The 21,110-nt window shown below is 53.2% G+C and overlaps 1 protein-coding gene across 1 annotated transcript in view; it reads right to left on the bottom strand.

Annotated features, from left to right (window-relative positions):
• Positions 1–21,110, bottom strand: part of COL4A2 (collagen type IV alpha 2 chain) — a 159,970-nt gene that overhangs the window by 48,797 nt on the left and 90,063 nt on the right. Inside the window, 6 exon segments of the mRNA XM_086330559.1 lie at positions 1,590–1,652; positions 1,755–1,790; positions 2,127–2,198; positions 3,686–3,802; positions 5,949–5,993; positions 6,075–6,209. Coding sequence (XP_086186685.1) covers positions 1,590–1,652; positions 1,755–1,790; positions 2,127–2,198; positions 3,686–3,802; positions 5,949–5,993; positions 6,075–6,209 — 468 coding nt within the window.

The raw sequence follows: 21,110 nt of genomic DNA, 5'->3' as shown, positions 1-21,110 counted from the left end.
GTCTCGGCGGGGAAACGGGGCTGGAGGGCGGAGGACGGGGGGTTGGGCCCGGTTCTCAGGGTCTGCGGCTGCCCAGGCACAGCTGCTGCTGATTTGCCTTTCTGAGCTCAGGCTTTTGACCTGACCCGGGTCCTGCTCACGCTGGCTCTGCTCCCTCCACGAGGCCCCGGGCCCATTCCTCCAGAGAAGGCCCCTGCTGGCCTCCCATGCATCCCCCTACCCGGCACCATCTCGCACTTCCCGCCGCTGGGCTGGCAGGCAAGCACGCACAGAGTTAATCTACAGCCGGCCCCTCGGCAGGGCTGGGAATCCGCCCGCCAGGATCACCTCGTGCTCCTGCGGAGCAGTCCCCGCCAACGCCACTGAGGGTGGAAGCTTTACACGTGCCTTAGAAGAGCCAGGCGTGTTGATGTAGAACAGGTGGGGGGCAGGGGGCCGTGGGAGGCCTCAGTGGTTCGTGTGAAGACCCGGAGGCCGGCACCTCAGCTTGGGGAGGCGGGGAGCACCCTGCTGTTTATTTCCCGGAACTGAGTGTGTAAAGCAGGGGACCCCCCAGCCCCGAGGCCCGCGTTCTGTAAACGGGTGGCTGTGTGTGTACAAGGGCTGAGAGCACCTTGAAACATGAGCCCGTCTCCTTCCCTTCGGCCAAATCTCAAGGCTGGAGGGCTGCTGGGGAAAACGACCAGCACGGCCCCGGGGAACTGTGCTCCGTAGAGACGTGATCGATTGTTGCGACTATTATCCGTGGTCTGAGGGGAGCGAATGAGCACTCGCACCCCAGCTGCTGGTGTGACGGACCTGCCCTCAGACACACGTGTCCGCTGCCTCTCCGCGGGTCCCACGGCCCCCGTCCACGGCCACCTCAATCTCGGGGCACGGTGTTCTCTGAGAAGGACTCTCTCCCCTGCAGCCACAAGCTCTCCCTGAGTAACTTAAGGCCTGATTGTCTTATTAATAAAAAACGTGGACTAGGAGAGAGTCGGGCGCTTTGCAGGAGCCTGTCCACCTCTCGGTCTCTGTGCAGCGGGAAGGATCCGCAGTGGCCAGGCCTGGGGACTCTCCTTCCTTGGGCAGGCCCTCCTCCAGCCAGGGGTTTGGCTGCCAAGCCTTACTCCTGATTAGACTTGCAGGAGGAGGGGACACCTGTAGACCGCCACTCAGGTGGGGCCCGAGGGTCACTTGGTTAACTGATGTCCGGCATCTCACCTGTCACGGTGGCTGTGCCCAGCTGCCTTAGCCCTGCTCTGAGGCCTCGCCAGCAGACCCCATTTCCCCCCTATGGACCTGCGGGACACTGGTCTGCTTTGCTCGGGATGACGGGCCCCTGTCAGCTGGTCAGCTGTGGGGCTGGGAGAGTGTGTGCCTGACTGGAAGGGCTCCAGGCTAGTGCTAGGCCAAAATCTGACCTAGCTGGCGTTGAGTCTTCACTCTCAACCTTGATGGCGGCAGCGGGGACAAGGGACGGCCTGGGTGGTCTTGGCGACCACGTGTGTCAGGCACGCCATGAGGCCTCCGCCAGCATCCGCACTGCCTGCATCTCGGAGGATGTTCCACACCCGCGAGGGCGAGCACGTGAGCCTGGAACTTACCGGTCTTCCTGGGGCTCCAACCGGACCCATCTGTCCCACGGGCCCAGGGCGGCCGGGAGGCCCCTACGGACAGGCAACGGAGAAGGCGGTTAGGGAGGCAGGAGGGGTGGAGCCCGGAGCCCTTCAGGTTCTGCCGGTCTCTTCTCTAACAAAAGCAATGCTTACCTGCAAGCCGACCAGTCCCGGCTCTCCAGGTTCCCCCTAATGGAGAAGAAAGAGTTTGAAGAGTTTCAGCTTTTAAGACTCTGTGGACTTGGTTGCACTTTACTTCAGTGTTGGAAATAAGCATATAAAACACACCGGCTGTCTAAGGACTTGGTGATGTCAGGTACGTAGACAGCCGCACTGCCGTGAGTTTGAGGAGGGCGGCCCGCAGTTAGTGTAAGACGGCCGACAGCGTGGCGGCCAGCGAGAGGACCTTGAAATCAGTGGAGATTCTGGCTTGTGGACACTGTGCGTCCCCCCGCTCGACTCAGAGGTCACTCTTAATGGGGAGTGTACACGGGGCTCGGTCATGCCCCGTCCCTGCAGACTTACCCTGTATTTGTCGCGGTCCTCTGAGGACAGAGCGTAGGGCTCGCCTTTCTGCCCTTTCGGTCCTTGGGGCCCCTGAATGCGCACATGCGGCATAGGAAGAAAAACAGCAACGGTCCGTTACGCTCAGCGCAGTGACATGACGGGAGTCACTGCCTGCCCCCGTTCGTGGGCGATGTCCAGCTGTTCTTATGGCCAAACAAGACTATTCTGAACATCCAACTCTACCTTAACCGCGAGGTGAGACTTTTACTTTCGTATTTACCCAACAGCATCTTTCTTAAAGTTAAAAGAGAAATATTCAACAGGATTTAATGTTCAGAAACCCAAGTAAAGGTTCAGGAAACGAATACTTTCCTCTCCCAAACTGTCCCTTTTCTTTGTCATGATACTATTCTGTGTCTTCTTTGCATTCGCGTACTGAAATATCGACACATACGCTCCGCAGTACTATTTGTGGCAGAGATTCCGGGTCATCCGTGAAAAATGGGATTGTGTCGAGTATACTGCGTTGGCCAAAAGTTGGTTTGTGCTTTCCGTGACATCTGAATGAACTTCTTGGCCAGCCCAGTACATGACACACAGGTACAGAAGCACACAGGCCTTTTAGTATCTACATATAAAACCTGCATTTTAAAATGACTGATACATTTATTGATAAGGAAAGCTATGATATTAGAATAGAGCAGAGTGTAGCTTACTGATAAGTTGAATCACATGGAAAAGAAACAGCCGGCAAATGGGGAGCTGGAGGGCAGAGGTGTGAAGGTGACTGGAAGTCGGTCAGCGTCAGGGAAATGCAATGAAGATTGTTAATGCTGCCCTTCCCTCACCTTAAAATACTTTTTAAGTAAAAAGTTTTGCCAAAAAGTGTTAGTTTAACCCTGAATTTGGAATATATTGCTATACGGTAGCAACACATTATCAAAAAAGATTGTTTGCACAGACCCTAAAAAATAAATGAGGTCATGAAATAGATCATTATGTGAAAGTTCTTCCATTAAGAAAAGTAAAGTCTACCTTGTACATCCTGGAGAACAAAACTGTTCTTTCATGTCACAAAGGATGTTAGAATCTAATAAAATGATGACTAATAGAGAAGTCCGTTCAAGGTTTAAGCTTTTTAAAATTTTAGTTCCACGATTCCACTATTATTCTTGCTATTTGAATGGGAGGAAGTGATGGTATGCTTGGGAGACAAACCCATTACCTTCTACTTAACAGGCAAAGGACAAAGGGGAAATGGAGCTCTCTGAGTCCAGCACGCCTAGATGTTGGCAAGAAACCTCAGCAGCGGAGGTGTGCTCCATCCTGACTGCTAACCGAGGGTGGGCAGCCACCGTTTCTGGGGTGGAAAGGTGGTCTCGGCATGTGCCTGCTCCCCCACCCCCAACACCATCCTGCAGGCAGGAGGCAGCCCGCCCTCCGGAGAGACCTTCCCTAAGGCAGTTTCTCAAGGGGGTCCTCGGCGGGCCCTCCCAAAAGCGAGACCTTTCCTGCATTTCCACCACCCAGACTCTGGAGCCGACCAGCGGAGCAGACTGAGCGCTGCCCGTACTCACGCGGGGCCCGAGGAAGCCGCCAGGGCCCGGGGGTCCTGCGTAGCCCGAGTCGCCCACGGTCCCGTTGCAGCCGTCATACCCAGGAGGTCCTCTGGGTCCGCCTTGCCCGGGATGGCCCTGGAAATAGACAAGCCATTGGGCCTCCAGCCCCCAGGGGCTTAGGTTTCATGTAACTGGGATGAGGCAGCTTCAACCCTTCTCAGAAGAGATGCCTCCAAGCTCCTCATCTCCTCCTGAATTAGCAGTCTGCTCTCGGCCTTCCTGACTCCCCTAGACTGGATCTGAGACATTTGAAATTGCATGCCAACCCGATCTTAATTTGAGCTTGTCCTTCAAAGGAAAATTTCAATTCTATTGAGCTAAATGTCCATCTTGTGTTCAACATCCAAGCAGGTCTATTTCTGGGTGATACAGCTCTTAGATTTTACTGCACATCAACTTTGCTTATGACTTCCTTTTTAAAATGTATTTATTTTTAATTGAAGGATAATTGCTGTAAATATTGTGTTGGTTTTCTGCCATAGATCAACACGAATCAGCCACAGGCATATATGTCCCCTCCCTCTGGAACCCCCCTCTGCCCTCCCACCCCACCCCACCCCTCCAGGCTGTCTCTGAGCACCGGTCCGAGCTCCCTGAGAGAAGCAGGGAAACGCACACATTACCACATGTAAAATAGACAGCCAGTGGCAACAGGCTGTAAATGATTCTCGGCAGCAAAAAGTACCAGGTCCCTCAAACCTGTGTTCGTCAGGTGCTCAGATACAGCAGCGGGGTTTACGTTAACTTGCTGTGAGCGTCTCTCGGATTCGGCATCGAGGAGACTGAGTTTAGCAGCCCTGACGTTCCAGAGAAAATGACCAGGTATCTGTTTACCATGATCACCCCTCCAGGTGATGATTCCCTCCCTAGTTTGAGAAATATTTGCTTCTGACATTAAATGAGCACGAAGTGGAAAAAACCAACGGAAACACGCCACCCATCAGTTACAGTACGTTTCCACAAGGTCAGTCCATCTAAAGCTCAGCCTTCTGCTTCCAGAAGAGCACAGCAAGGGACAATCCCAAGAGGCCAAAAAAAGTAGGTTAAAAATGGGCAACCTCATCGGAGGCAGCTGGTAAGAAAATGCTCTGGTTATTTGTTTAACCCTTGAAATCTGCAAATTCTTCAACTCTGCCAATTTCTCAAGATTCTGACTCATGCACAAGTTATTTCCTTAACCATGCACAGCTGTGTGCTGTCACCGATGTGTCTGTTTGAGCCCCTCCCAGGGGACACCAGGGATCATGGCCATGCGGGTCTCATGTCTTGGTGGGGGGGGGCTTCCTTTCTTTAGCTCTGCCTCCTGCTGCAAAAATCTCCTTGAACGTGGAGCTAAGGAAAAGCGGCAGTTCTCTGACTGTTGCCCCCTCATACCCTTCCCCCTTTCTTCTGCAATGGGGCAGCCCCACTTGTGTGCCTGGAGTGTGTGTGTGCGTGCATGAGCATGATGACAGATAACACGTGTGGTGCATGTGTGTGCACGCGTGTATGGGCACGCTGACATGGCACGGACATCGGCATGAATGTGAAGTTCTGGAGGCAGATGTCCTTAAACATCAGCTGCGCAGGGATGGAGCAGGTCTGAATGTGGGATAAACACATGTATCCCGGAGGCTGAGATGGGCAGGAAGCCGTCCCTGGGAAGTCTGCCCCGGGCCCGAGGAGGAGGCTGTGAGTCAGGCTGCTCTGTTTATTTTCTTGTGCCACGAGAAGTAAAGTAAACTAGGTTAGAAAAACACATTTTATTGCATTCTGAGATTTTCTCATGGACAAAGCATGCCTTTCGTCTTCTCTCTGCATGGTTGCTACCAGGAATCTGAGCCTCTGCACAGACTTGAGGGCAGTCCCTGCTCTGGGCAGGACGGCCTTCCACTCGGGCGGTTCTGGAGTTCAAGCGCGCTGTGAGACCGGCTCCTCACGGCCGCCTGTGCCGCCTGCAGCTGGTTACCAGTGGCGGGGGGCTCCCCTTTCCCCCTTGTCGCCTCTGCTCCCAGTCCTGGGAGCCCCAGTTTTAGCAGAGTAGCCTCCATGCCAAGTCCAGAAGACCATTTACAAAGGAGGCAGTTTGTCCAAGAGATGAGTGGGTTCCAGGGGTTTACCCACAGGTGGTGTTGTTATAGACAAGAAAGGGGACACACGTTAGAAGTGTGTCTGTGCGTCACAAACGGGTTGTTTTGCACGTATACGGTGCTTTGCAGTTTTAATCTTATGAAAAACTTACGGGAATTCCGTCGGCACCAGGGAATCCCGAAACACCTCTTGGTCCCTGTAAAGAAGACAAACAGACTTCAGACAGGCCAGGACCCGCCCCCGCCCCCACGAGCAGCGCCCACGGCCCCGTACGCACCACGTCTCCCTTCGGGCCTGTGATCCCGGGGGCTCCTCTTTGGCCCTTGTCACCCTTGCGGCCTTGCAGTCCTGGGAAGCCCTGTAGCCCGGGGGGCCCGGTGTACCCCTGGGGGCCCACCGGCCCTGGCTGGCCCTGTGGGAACAACACTCGGTCAGCGTCCACAAGTCATAACCACGCGTTATGGTTATGGTTATTGGAACGTCTCCAATCATGCTGCTTTTGAAACTACACTTTTCATGCTTAAAGAGCTATACTCTTCAGAGAGCACTCTGTAAATCACCATCTTCTTCCACGAGAGCCACAAAGTGATTCCTGGCTGAGAAAGTAACAGAGTTCAAAGGGGAGGAAATACTAAATGTGAGACAAAAATTATCCTCAAGTACTAAAGCGAAGTTATTGTGAAATGCTAATATTGGGTTGGCATGAAATAATCAACTGACTTGAAAAAAAAAAAAAAGTCCTTTCAGTATAAACGAAGGTGCCAGACAAACTCCTGAGATCGTCTGTCTCATATAATGCACACAACGGCTATGGAGATGCAGCTAGCACCCAGATATCAACGTGACCCCCAGATGTTTAAGTGGTTAACAGTCTCTCATCCTGTGCACACACACCCCGAATGCACACACGAGTGTGTGTGTACAGAGAAAAAATAAAAGTCTGAAACGCATAAAACATCCATCCATAGCACTGCTGCTGCTGCTCCGTCGCCAAATCGTGTCCAACTCGTTTTGCGACCTCACAGACTGTAGCCCACCAGGCTCCCCTGTCCATGGGATTTCCCAGGCAAGAATCCCTGGGGTGGATTGCCATTTCCTCCTCCTGGGGAACTTCCCGACCCAGGGATCAAACCCATGTCTCCTGCGCTGGCAGGCAGATTTTTTACCACTGAGTCATCTGGGAAGCCCTTGCATATCCCTTAGGATGGCTATGATTTGAAAAAAAGAAAAGACGAAATTATGTGTTGGCAGGAATTTGGAGAAGTGGCTCTGTTGCAGGGAATGGAAACAGTGGCCACTGGGGAAAACGGCACGGAGGCGCCTCAAAAACGGAACAGAGAATCACCCGCGACCCAGCTATCCCGCTTCTGTGACCACACTCAGAAGGGTGGGAAGCAGAGACTTGGACAGATCGTGTCTGCACCCATGTTCGTGGCAGCATTTTCCAGAACTGTCAAAGGTGGAGGCGCGCCTGGATGCATGACGGTTAAGCACGACGGTCTGTCCAAACAGCGGACTCCTCTTCACCTGAAAGGGGCAGGAAACTCTGACCCAGGCCACAGCATGGATGGACCCTGAGGACACATACTGAGCGAAATGAGCCCGCCACGCAGGGACAAACGCTGATTCCACTAACATGGGGTCCCTAGAGGAGTCACATTCGTAGAGATGGAAAGTGCCAGAGAGGTGACCGGGGGCTGGGGGAGGGGAGTGGGCAGTTAGGGTTTAATGGGGACAGACTCTCGGTTTGGAAAGATGAAAAAGCTCTGCAGACAATGGTGATCATGACTGTACAAAACATAAATGTGCTTAATGCCACGAAACTGCGCAAAAATGGTTAAGCTATGCTGTGTACATCTTATCACAATCAAAATGAAAAGATTAAAAAGAGGTTCCAGCTCTCTTATTATTAGAACTAATTTATGCATTACAGTTCTACTTTAATGAATGTCCCAGGTTCACCCAAAATGAAGAAAGTAACAAGACAAAACCAAACCCCAACATCTCTGTCTTGATTTCTTAAAGGAAGGATTGCTGTTGCTTCATTCCACAGGCCCTTTCTCTCTGAGCCTCATTCACTCTTGCATTTCAAATGTCTGTCTTATCTTTAGATTGAGGGGGCACTGAGTCACTACTTCTAGACTTCTCTTTTATAGCCTGCAAAAAGCCTTTCTTGTATAAACTGTGCCGCTAAGCCGTTTTTCTGTCCGGGCAGAAGTTTATAATCTGTCCTTGACACTGCACAGCGCTGGAGGGAAGTGAGCGGCTTCAGCAGCTGGCGGCGCGGCGTTCACATGGGATGGGCGGGGGAGGAAGGGCGTGGGGGACGCAGCCTGCGATGGCCCACCGCCCCCGCGACGGCCCCTCCCTGCAGGTGCCGGCCCGGGGCGTGGGGCAAGCGCGGAAGCGGCTTTTTGGGGTGGAGGATGCAGATGGAGACTAAGATGGAGTTTGGCGGCTGAGATGAGCCCTGAGGCTTGGGGCCCTGTGTCCTCAGATGACAGGGAGCCTGGGCGCCTCTCGGGGCCGGTCAGCGTCTCACACATGGCGGGTTCTCTGCTCGCTCCATAAGCGGTGCAGAATCCAGCCGGCGCTCCCCTGGAGTAGCCTGACCGCAAGCATGGCGTGGAGCCGTGCAGCCGGCGTGCTTGAATGTCTGGAGAAGGTGAGACAGGCTCAGGAGGACTGCGTGGCCAGCCGGGCCCTGGACACGTGGCGTCCCTGTCTGACGCCCGGGGCTTCGGGACGCCGCATCTGTCGGCGGTTTGGGGACACAAATGCTTTGACTCAGATTTTTATGACTCTTCCTCAGCTATGCTTGTCTGTGTCTTGTTTGTGACCACAGACCAAGCCTCCAAGCCTGCGAGGCCCGTCACCCTCAGGGGCTTCTGTCTGTTAGTGGTCTCAGGGAGCAGCCTTGGGGACACAAGGATGCTGTTTGCACCGTTACTTTTTATTGTCCATGAACTACATCTCTACCCGAGGATGACTGTCTAGCACCAACGTTAACCCAGATGGAGTACAAGCCTCTTAACGAGAAGCATCCCTTTGTCTCCTGTTCGTTGACCGTTCCTGGCTCCCTTTGATGGGGGGCCAATGGCGTCACGGCCTTGTTTTCCTCCCATTGTCAGTAAACTTCTTACCCTTGGCATCTCTGACGGGAAGTCTGGCTTTGGGAATAAAACTCCAGTCTTCCCTTTTCTGGAACACGCCGTCACTTTTTTCTTTTTATTAAGGTGAAATTCCCAAACCACAAAAGTATCCGTTGTAAAGCGGCTTCTGGTACACTCACAGCGTCCTCCGCCCATCTCTTCTGTCTATTCCAGAAGGCCTTCATCACCCCCAAGAATCCCACCCCCGCCTGCAGCTCTGGTACCCGCCCTTCCGCTTTTGGTGTCTGCGGGATTTACCCACTCTGGGTGTTTCACGTCAGTGGAATCATTCATATGATACGTGACCTTTCACGTCTGGCCTCTTAATACAAGGTTGTTGAGGCTCGTCCACGCCACAGCTTTGGTCACTACTTCACGTTTATGGATGAACACGACTCCACTGTGTGGATAAGCTAGTTTGTTATGAATAAACTGTGTGAGCACGCTCACCCAGCTCTCGAGTCCTGTGTTCAGTCCTTTTGGGTCTGTTACTTAGGAGTGGACCAGCTGTATCCCGTGGTGACTCTGAAGGCTTGAGGAGCTGCCAGGCTGTGATCCCGGCTCACTTTACATTCTTACGAGGAATGTGTGAGGATCTTCAACTTCTCTACAATCCCGCCGTCAATTGTTATTTTCTATTTTTAAAAAAATAAAGCCTAGAGGGTGTGAACCAGTGTCATTCTGAAGAGCAATGGGGAAAAGCCAGGAAGAGCCTGGAGGGGATCTGAATTATTTCTCGTCCTCCAGGATGGAACCCCAGGATGGTTCCAGCCCTTCACTGCACGCCCTGCGAGGCTGGGGCTGAAAGGACACTCGCGTCAGGGTCCGAGCCCTGGGTGTGCGTGCCCGGGGCACCTGGGGTATCTGCAGAGAGCGGCTGGAGGGACCAGTAACAGAAAGGGTCCCCCTCTGTCCTGATCGTCATCCTTACCAGCTTCCAGCCTCAGACGGCAAGTCCCGATCGGAAAAGCTACTTCCACCTCTTCCTTTCATGATAAATGATGTTAAAAATAAAAAGTACCCCAGAAAAGGTAGGACTGTAGCTTAAAGGTCTTTGCATAAACTTCTAAAACTCCTAACACTCCCACAAAATACTTGATGAAAGTATTCCCACAAAATACTTCTCAAAAGCTAGCAGACACCTGGCAAGGAGTCGTGAGCCCGTGGGCTCTGGCCCTGCCTGCCCGAGACTTGATTTGTGTCGATGTATCACCTCCTAGGGAAGCGAAAACGAGAGGATCTTGAAATCCTCTGTCCTCCGGGATGGAGCCCTGTGAAAGCTTTCAACAAACGGTTCCTCTCATTTTACCCCCAGGACAACTGTGTGAAGTCAGCGTCACCCCCGCTTGAGAGGGGAGGTAACAGGGCTCTGGGGGGGTCAGGGTTAGGGATGACGGGTGCATTTAGATCTGGGGGGGATCCCATCTTCCATGACACCCTTGCTGCTCCAAGAGAGGTCGGGGAGCCTCATCCGCATCACCTGAGAACTCGAGGGAACTGCAGAGTCTCAGCCCCGCCCAGCTCTCCTGCGGTGGCACTGACGTGATCCCGGGAGGGCTCCTTGCATTGTGAAGTCTGCAAACCGCTGCCCGACCCCGCCCTCCTCCCCCTCGTGGGAGAAGGCTGGTGTCTCTTTATCTTTAAACTTTTAATTTTGCATTGGGGTATAGCTGATTAACAATGCTGGGATAGTTTCCGGTAGACAGCAAAGGGACTCAGCCAGACACACGTATCCATTCTCCCCCAAACTCTCCTCCCATCCAGGCTGCCACATGACATTCAGTAGAGTTCCCTGGGCAGGTATCTTCAAATAACTCTCTTATGCACGAGATTGCACCTCAGAAACAAGATCAGGCTTCCTGAGCTGGGCAGAGGGAAATCTAATATTTATGTGTGTTGAAGACTATTTCTAACTGAACTGTCTCGGTCTTAGGCTCTGGTGATAATTCCAAGAAGGGACACTCTGGGCACTGTTAGAAGTGAGGGGTGCTTACGGCCTCTCCCTTTGGGAAACCATCGTGGAGGAGGAGTGGGTCGTCCTGGCTGGTTCTGGAAGCTGGAGTCTGGGCCGGCAAAGAGCACAGGCGGCTTAAATACCATGACCCTGGAGGGAATGTACGGCATGTCCTGAGATGCTGACTAAGCCTTCATGCACTTGGAATTCTCACTTACGGGAAAAGGGGCAAAATATATCTGTGCACACGCTGAAAACTCCAGGACCTCAGCCTCTGAAATAAAAGTGGGAGACGGATGCTCGGTCAAGGTTCCGAGAAATCACGCCTCACCGGCAAACACGCCCAAGGAGGTGCCCTCTGCCATGCAGTTTATTAACCTGAGCACTCGCGTTGGGTAAGGGAGGAAAGAGTTTCATTTATCAAGGAAGGCCGGAGAGGAGCGTTTCCGAGGCCCAGCCCGCATCACTGCACATCGGGACTTTTCATCTACGGCATGGTGCTTTCCTGGTAGGACGAGAATCAGCTTTCCATGCCAGCTTCTGAATAGTAGGAAATCCCTTCTCCTTCCTAAGGGTACTCTTCCTGTCTCACCTTTTACGGGCCCCGGGTGCCCCTCCAGGCGCCTGCATCCTCCCCAAACCCTGATGGCCCCTCCTGCCCTCCACCTTCCCGCCCTTCCGATGCAGTGACCTGTGACCTTCGGGGGATTCCGGCCCCAGGCCCAGCTCACCCTTGGAGCTGTTCACACACATCTGAGAACATGGCAAACAGCCCCAAAGGTGGGAAAGACCATCTTTTAAGATTCAGGAAAATATTTTGCTCAGCTAAATTTTAGAATCAGTCACCTTTCTTAGGGATGATCGTTAGGATTTGTGAGCAATTTCTGATCACCCGGCAGGGTGACATTAGCACCTATTCCAAGCTGATGATAATGTGATGGTTAGTACTGGACAGGACGTTACATGTAACTGTCAGTAATTCCAAGCTGACGATAATGTGATGGTTAGTACTGGACAGGACGTTACATGTAATTGTCAGTAAGCGAGTGTAGCTCGGTTAGTACTGGACAGGACGTTACATGTAACTGTCAGTAAGCGAGTGTAGCTCGGTTAGTACTGGACAGGACGTTACATGTAACTGTCAGTAAGCGAGTGTAGCTCGGTGACTGGACAGCTGCCTACTCCAGGCAAAACAGACAGACAGACAGACAGTTGGCTTAACTGATGTAAACTCTGCCGCCCTTTCCCTTAGATTCTTATCAATATACAGCAAGACATCAGTCCCACCCTGGGTGAAATCCCAAATGAAAGGTTTCACATGTTCCTCAACAAGGACGATACGGCCTCTCGGAACAGCTGCTGGCCTCCAAAACTGTCTCACAGACGGTGGTGCTGATGTGAAGGAAATAACATCCATATGCAAAGAAACCTGCTCCATAGACAAGATGGAACACAGACCCAACTGTAAGGGTGGGACTGCGACAGCTTTAGAAGGCGTAGGAGAGAATCTGTGACTCTGGGTCAGGCGAGGGCTGTGTCCGTAAGATGCGAAAGTCACAAGTCATAGGAGACAGAAAGCAGAGACAACATTTGATCTTCAGAAGGTTCTGTTTGAAACATAAACAGCAGGCCACGCACTGGGAGAGACACTCACAAGACACACGTGATAAACGGCTTTTATCCGGAATATAGACAGGGCTCCCAGAAATCAACAGTAAGGATAAACGACTTTTATCCGGGATACAGACAGGGCTCCCAGAGACCTGCAGCAAGGAGACGAACAACGGGACTGGAAAGATGGGTGAAAGATCTGAGCAGACTCTTCATCACAGAAGAGGTGCAGGTGGAAAACAGGCAAGCGGCTCAACACCATCGGTCATTAGGGAAAAGCAAATTAAATCCAGACTAAGGTGTAACTGCGAAGGCGATGGCACCCCACTCCAGTACTCTTGCCTGGAGAATCCCATGGACGGAGGAGCCTGGTGGGCTGCAGTCCATGGGGTCGCGAAGAGTCGGACACGACTGAGCAACTTCCCTTTCACTTTTCACTTTCATGCATTGGAGAAGGCAATGACAACCCACTCCAGTGTTCTTGCCTGGAGAATCCCAGGGACGGAGGAGCCTGGTGGGCTGCCGTCTACGGGGTTGCACAGAGTCAGACACGACTGATGTGACTTAGCAGCAGCACCAGCAAGGTGTAACTGTGGCTGCCGGAGCGGCTGACGTGCCCACACAAAGACTGGCAAGGCCAGTACTGCTGGGGGTGCAGAGAGAGCACGTCAGAGCCGTCGGGGCACAGGCCTGGGGGGCTGAAGCCAAACACTCACTTGCAGAAGCCCTGGAGGTAAGTGCTCAGAGCGGTGCAACGTCTTGCAGCTGAAAACTGGAAGCAACCTGACTGTCCTCAGTGGGAGAACAGACCGTGGTCCGTACGTGAGACAGAAAGCTGCTGAGCAACACAGAAGGAAGGCGGCATCTGATGCGCCTGAAGGCGGGGGTGGGGGTGGGGGTCTCGAAGGCACTGCCCTCGGGGGAGGATCCAGATACAAGGCTGAGCTCCGTCTGTCCTGCTCATGCGATAGTACGCTATTATCCTGGTTAGGAGATGTTCTAGAGACAGGAAGCAGAGAGGCAAATGCTACGTCAGGAGACGGAGGGAGGGGACAGACTGCAAAGGGCACGAAGCAACGACAGCAAAGCAACTGTGGGGTCCGAGACCTGCTTTATGTCACGACTTCGGTGCTCACTACATGGAAATGCGTGTTAAATTTGCCGGTTTTCACAGAATCACGTGAAAATTACATCTCAATAAACTTGACCTAAAATCAAAGAAACAACAAAAAAGGGGTCTGCTGAAGGCCGAGATGAAGAAGGCAGTTTCCGAGGCTCACAGGCAGATTGCACAGGACCCACAGGCAGATTGCACAGGACCCACAGGCAGATTGCACAGGACCGGTTCTTCTGTGGCATCCCCACAGGTGAATGGATAACACAGATAACATTGGTAAATGGAGGAAAAGAAGATGCTTGTAAAAGGATATATTGGAAACATCCGGGCTTCCCTGGTGGCTCAGATGGTAAAGAATCTGCCTGCAATGCGGGAGACTGCAGTTTGCTCCCTGGGTTGGAAAAGTCCCCAGGAGAAGGGAATGGCAACCCACTCCAGTGTTCTTGCCTGGAGAATTCCATGGACAGAGGAGCCTGGCAGGCGACAGTCCATGGGGTTGCGAAGAGTTGAACACGACTGAGCAAGAACATACACAGAAACATCCAGAAAGGTGCTTTTTAAGATGTGTGCTGAGGAAGCGAACCGACTTCAGGAAACCAAGACAGCTCTCCTTGCCTGGAAGCGGGTCTGTCCACGCGCGACCCTGACAGGGATTAGGACTGTCCAGCCCACGCCCGTGGGATGGCAGGGGACGGAAGCCCGTCAGCTCCAGGTTCGAGTCAGGAGCACCAGGTTCACCACAGGTGTCACGGTCTCCATCGTGTGTGACTTTCACAAACCACGAAAGCAGAGGCGGTCGCCTGTGATCGGAGACGCTGTCGGCTAGTTTATCTGAGATGCGGTGACTTGGAAACTCACATTTTAAAGCGAAGGAAGACGAATCCTCCCTTTCTCCTCCACCCACAGGACCAGCAAGCCTGGAAACTGTGCTCCTAGTTCCAAAAATAGGCAGCGCATGGGCAGTCAGACACAATGGCTTGAGCCCAGCGCGAGGCTGAGCTTTTTATAGTCTGGATGTGATTTGGCTTGGCACAGGCTGGGAAGGCCGGTTTTCTGGAAAAGCCTTTCACCGCCTCTGTGCTTGTAGCAGTAAGTACATTTCATCCGCCCAAAGACGAATCCTTGCTTAGCAGACAGACTGGATTTCCTAAGTCTCTGGATTTCCTAAGGTCTCCAAGAAGGCACGGAGGAGGGTGGTGTGGATGAGCTGAAGGCCTAGGGGAGCAGAAATGGTGGCCAAGGAACAGTCTGGAAAAAGCTGATTCAGGGTGCTGGTTGTCAGGCTCCCGTGCATATGAAACACTTTTTCCAGCCCAGCAGCCGACAGCCTGGAAACAGCATCAACAACCAGAGCATCGTCAAGCAGCCCTGACGTTCTCATGAGTTACCCTACAAGGCCACCCTGGATGTGCCTGCAAGACTAGAAAGTGCTATGTGCCCTGAGAGGCAACTCTGAAGTCACTGGAATTATAAGACGTTATCCAACCATAAAAAGAGTGAAATAATGCCACTTGCAGCAGCATGGATGGAGCAGGAGGCTGTCGCACTGAACGAGGCAAGTGTCACGTGGTGTCACTCACACGCGGAATCTGAGAAACTGTGCAAAAGGACCTATCAACAAAACAAACAGACTCACAGCGATAGATACAGAAAAACTTACGGTTACCAGGAGGGAAGGGGGAGAGAGATGAATGGAGAGATGAGGACTGACATGTACGCACTGTGGTCAGACATTTGAGTCATGTCTGACTCTTTGTGGCCCCACGGACTGTGGCCCATCAAGCTCCTCTGTCCATGGAACTTTCCAGGCAAGAATACTCCAGGGGACCTTCCCGATTCAGGGATCAAACCCGCCTGTCTTGAGTCTTCTGCATTGACAGGCAGATTGTTTACACTGATGCCACCTGGGAAGCCCCGTACAGCAGGCGTGCTAAGTCCCTTCAGTCGTGTCCAATTCTTTGCGACCTTATGGACTGTAGCCCACTAGGTTCCTCTGTCCATGGGATTCTCCCAGCAAGAACACTGGAGTGGGTTGCCATGACCTCCTCCAGGGGATCTTCTTGACCGAGGGATGGAACTGCATCTCTTGTGTCTCCTGCATTGTCAGGCAGGTTCTTTACCGCTAGCGCCACCATAAAATAGCTAATAAGGACCAATCTAGACAGTATATTAAAAAGCAGAGACATTACTTTGCCAACAAAGGTCCATCTAGCCAAGGCTATGGTTTTTCCAGTAATTATGTATGGATGTGAGAGTTGCACCATAAAGAGAGCTGAGCGCTGAAGAATTGATGCTTTTGAACTGTGGTGTTGGAGAAGACTCTTGAGAGTCTCTTGGACTGCAAGGAGATCCAACCAGTCCATCCTAAAGGAAATCAGTCCTGAATATTCATTGGAAGGACTGATGCTAAAGCTGAAACTCCAAAACTTTGGCCACCTGATGAGAACTGACTCATTTGAAAACGCCTTGATGCTGGGAAAGATTGAAGGTGGGAGGAGAAGGGTACGACAGAGGATGAGATGGCTGGATGGCATCACCGACTCAATGGACATGAGTTTGAGTGAACTCCGGGAGTTGGTGATGGCCAGGGAGGCCTAGCCTGCTGCAGTCCATGGGGTTTCGAAGAGTCGGGCACGACTGAGCGGCTGAGCTGAACTGAACTGAAGGGCCTACTGCACAGCACAAGGAACTCTACTCAGTACTCTGTAACGGCCCACATGGGAAGAGCCGCTAACGCAGAGTGGATGTGAGTGCATGTATAGCTGACTCACTGGGCTGTACTGCAGAGACCGGCACACCGCTGTAAGTCAGCTAGACCCTAATAATAACTAATCAGAAAAAAGAGGACTGGTAACGAGCTCAGTTCGCAGCGGATATTTAGGGGCAGTTGTAGACTATGTATTTCAGTGTTCGAGCTGCAGGAGCCAGCTCCTTGCGAGTCCTCTTGAATCGCATCCGTAGGTCATTTCACGCGTGCAGTCTCGGTCACTGCCTGTGTGGAGGGCTGCGCCCACGGACAGCCTGCAGCCCAGGACACGGCCTCTGGCGGGAAGAGCGAGAGGGAACGCTGGATGCCTGGCTTTCCAAACAGCGGCCTCCCCGCTGAGATGACCCACCGGGCTGGCAGCCTTTGAGAGGCACCTCTTGGCATCCTGGCACAGCCCAGGAACAGAACCAACTATTCTATCTCCTTTCCATTTAGACTAAACACAGTCACACGAAAGAAAAATATTCTCGAGGTTGGCATTATATTTAGTTGGTCTGTTATGAAAAAAAAAAAAAATTGGCCAACAAAGGAAAAAAGATTCAGAGCCAGGGAGGGTTCCGACTTGGCTGGGCACAGGCCTCTTTTTCCTGTTCATCTGCCTCTGAAATGTTCCTGAAAAGGGCAAGTTCTAAATCGAGCCCCACCCTGCCCGTCCAGCAAAAGGCATGACCGCCTCTCCTCCTCCTCCTTCCTTGGCTTTAATTGACTTCTCTGTTGCTTTATCCTCATTGACGTTATTTAGGTTTTCATTTCCTTTTCCAGATTTCAAAATTTATTTTTAAACCTACATACAGTGGGATCCAGTTTTCTGGCGTGTAGTTCTGTGAGTCTGGACACGTGCTCAGAGCTACATCAGCTCAAGGCACTAGGCTGTTCGCCCCCCTCGCCGCACCGTCAAGCCCCGCTCCATCCTCTGTCCGTCGCTGGGCCTCGTGGGGCTGCCCCTCCGGACGGTCACACACGTGGAATCACTCGCATCTCAGCTCTGGGGCTGGCCCTGCTCACTCAGCATCTGAGACCCGCCGCCCCGCTGTGTGTTTCAACATTGTGGTCCTTTTAACCGTGGAAGCCTGTTCTGTTGCGCCCATCACCGCGAGGGTTATCCGTTCACTGCCTGGGGGACAGCTGGATCGTTTCCAGGTTTCGGTCAGCGTGAATCGGGCTACTTAAAATCATTCATGGACGGTTTTTCTGTGTGTGTGGACACACTTTTGTAAATGCCCAGGGAGGAGAACCTGGGCCTTATGGTAAGAGTATGTTTGTTTAACTCTATTAAAAAGCTGCAGGACCACTTTCCAGGCTGCTCCAGTTTGTGTTCCCACCGGCAGCACGTCAGAGTCACCGTCCCTGTCAGCGCTCGGCGTTCTCCGCTCCCTCAGCCGCCCTGCGAGCTCTGCAGAGCTACTGCGTTATGGCTTTGACCTCACTCCTTCCACATTTCTGCTAACCCTGGGTCCAGTGCAGGGCTCAGAGTTCCCACTTGTAGCATCGTCCTGACTGCTCCTGGGACCTCCCTTTGCACTAAGAACTGCAGCCCAGGCCCCTGTGAGCCCCTGCCGCACGGTCTGCCCCGAGTCGCCGGGACTGCGGCCGCAGTTGCAGCGTCTTTGCTTTTCTCCAAAAAAAGGAAGACCCCCAAAGTCGGTTTCATGTGCCCTCGAACCTCATAAAGGTGGGAAATGAGGTAATTCACAAGTTTCTACTGAACAGAAAGTAAAGAGAAGAGCAGCCCCTATGTTCTAACCACTTATGTGGACTTCATTATATTTTCAGGAACATTCAAACATATTCTCAATACATTCTTCAAGAATATATTTTTCAAGGATATTCTCCACTCATGTGTTATTGTACAAAACGCTTTCTGGTACAGGAGCACCGGCTTGGTTCTTAAGCAGGACTTTCATAGGGAATAACAGTCATTGTAAATTAGACCAACATTACATAGGGTTTCCCAGATGGTGCCAGTGGTGAAGAACCCACGTGCCAGCGCAGGAGACACAAGAGATGCAGGTTCAGTAACTGTCGGGAAGACCCCCTGGAGGAGGGCATGGCGACCCGCTCCAGGATTCTTGCCTGGAGAATCCAGTGGACAGAGGAGCCTGGCGGGCTGCAGTCCATGGGGTCGCAGAGTTGGACCCGCATGAAGTGACTTAGCACTCACACACATCGCACCGCTTTCAAAGGTACGTCTCTGCTCTTCACCACGGATAGCCTAGCGCTTTCCCAAAGCTTCACGCATCACCAGGCTGGGGAGGGACTCCAGGGAGTGTGTGGACCGCTGGCACTGCTGGGAGCTCCTGGGATCATTCTACCCGTGGGATGCCGTCTGCATCTCAACAAGAGCCCAGGTTGCTGCGCGCACCCCAGAGCTGGAGCGGGTCACTCGGGGATGGTGCCCGTCCCGGGCCTGTCCTGGCTGGTCGCCAGAGCATCAGCTGTGGCCAGTCTGGCACCTTAAGAATTTCTTGTCCAGGAGTTCTGGAGTGGGAAGGGGTGGAGCCTGGGAGTCTCCATTTTTAACCAGCTCTGCAAGCACTCTCGGAGCATGGCCAGGCTTCTCTCGCAGGACAGGGGAGGGAAAAGCACGCGGGGTCCTCCCGGGACCCCACAGCACCGCCTCTGCTGGCACTGTGACACTCCCTGCGACGGTCCACTCGGCTCACCCCTGCCAGCCCTCGGAGGGCATGCTCTTGAGTGTGGGGAGTCTCCGCAGAGGCTGCCACCGCCCCTCCAGCTACAAAATTCAGGGGTCCCGCCAAGGCCCCCAAGCAGACCTTGAGGGAATTTCTCCTTGTAGACAGGCCCCCTCCAGCTACAAAATTCAGGGGTCCCGCCAAGGCCCCCAAGCAGACCTTGAGGGAATTTCTCCTTGTGGACAGGCCCCCTCCAGCTGTAAAATCCAGAGGTCCCGCCAAGGCCCTCAAGCAGACCTTGAGGGAATTTCTCCTTGTAGACAGGCCCCCTCCAGCTACAAAATTCAGGGGTCCCGCCAAGGCCCCCAAGCAGACCTTGAGGGAATTTCTCCTTGTAGACAGGCCCCCTCCAGCTGTAAAATCCAGGGGTCCTGCCAAGGCCCCCAAGCAGACCTTGAGGGAATTTCTCCTTGTGGACAGGCCCCCTCCAGCTGTAAAATCCAGGGGTCCCGCCAAGGCCCTCAAGCAGACCTTGAGGGAATTTCTCCTTGTAGACAGGCCCCCTCCAGCTACAAAATTTGGGGGTCCCGCCAAGGCCCTCAAGCAGACCTTGAGGGAATTTCTCCTTGTGGACAGGCCCCCTCCAGCTGTAAAATTCGGGGGTCCCGCCAAGGCCCCCAAGCAGACCTTGCAGGAGTCTCTCCATGTGGACAGGCACTGTGACCCAGAAAAACAGTTTAGGATGAATTTTCCTGTATTTTCAGCATTTACAATACTTTTCCTTCCACAGATTACAGAAGAAAATCCCTAACGCTCAGAGACCCTACTCCAGTGATTTTAAAGCTGCGTGAGTGCCTGGGAGCATTTATTTTCTGTCCCAGGAGCGACCCGTCCCAAGTCCAGCTGCGAGGTCTCTTCCTGCCATAGGCGGTCTCCCCCACTCCGAGCTCCTCCTGCCCCTCCCCCTCACCTTCCCCGTCAGCTGCCATCAGTGCAGGGGCCCACCTGCTCTGCACACCTGAGACGTGTCCCCGTGCGCAGCCGTGCGGGGCAGCCAAGCTGGCTGTCTCTCCCTCCCCAGGCCCCTTGGACCTCAGGGCCTTTGCACGTGCCTGTCCCATGACCTGGGCTCTTGGGGGGCTCTGGAGGCTCTACCGCAAACCTCTCTGGGGACATTTTTCTGACTCTGCACCTGGTCAGGGGCTGGAAAAGCTTGCTCCGACCAGAGCACTCTCTGGACAGACTGCAGGGACCAGGCCTCATCTAAGCCTCAGTCCTCAGCCTCCACTACGGCGTCTGAGACCCAACCTGCTCACGATGGTTCTGTGAGTGAATCACAGCTCTGCGATCACCCAGCTCTGCCAATGTGCTCCCCTGTGGACGCTGAGGCCACAGTCTTCTGTTTTAGGCCATTTTTAAGATTGTTCTGATGGGTTTGTGATTTCCAAAGCACGTCCAGGGCAGAGCGTCAGTGGGTACATGTGGGGGAAACGATGCCCTCTTGTTCTGTCACCCCGATTCCTTAAGTCACCCTAACATGTCAGGATCCATCCCCATCGCTTGCTCCTGTGGGAGGCCTGCGGTACTCAGTTCCAGCAGACGGCTGGGTTTTATCTGCGTTGTCAGAGGCAGGAGTCCCAGGACCCTGCAGGAGCAGGAGACGCCCAGCACGGCCCTGTCGCAGCCATCGCCGGGCAGATAAGGAAGACTTCATCTCCCGAGGACACAATAGCAGATGAGGCTGGGCTTGGGAAGGCAGGCTCCCCTGGCCAGAGGCTCAGCCCCAGTAACATCTGCACCAGGCCTATCTAAGCACCACTGTCCATGACAGATAAGCTGTGCAGAGAGCCACCGTGACTGGGCAGGGTTAAGGGTTACGGAGAAAAGGGGCAAGTTTGCCAGCGTGATCTGAGCTGAGCCAAAAGAGGAAGGCTTTCCATGCTTGCTGACGGTCACTGCTTTAAAATCAAATTTTAACTTCATGCCAGCAAAAGACGCCTCCTCAACTCCTGAGTCTCCGGGGTCGGAGGAATGCCCTGCAGTTCTGACGACCAACACTAGGTGGCGGTCAGTCGCGCT

The sequence above is a fragment of the Bos grunniens genome, chromosome 12 (genome assembly GCF_055505025.1).
Source record: "Bos grunniens cultivar Pamir isolate PY7600 chromosome 12, Bosgru_T2T1.0, whole genome shotgun sequence".
NCBI lineage: Eukaryota > Metazoa > Chordata > Mammalia > Artiodactyla > Bovidae > Bos > Bos grunniens.
This window is presented reverse-complemented; position numbering and strand designations above follow the sequence as displayed.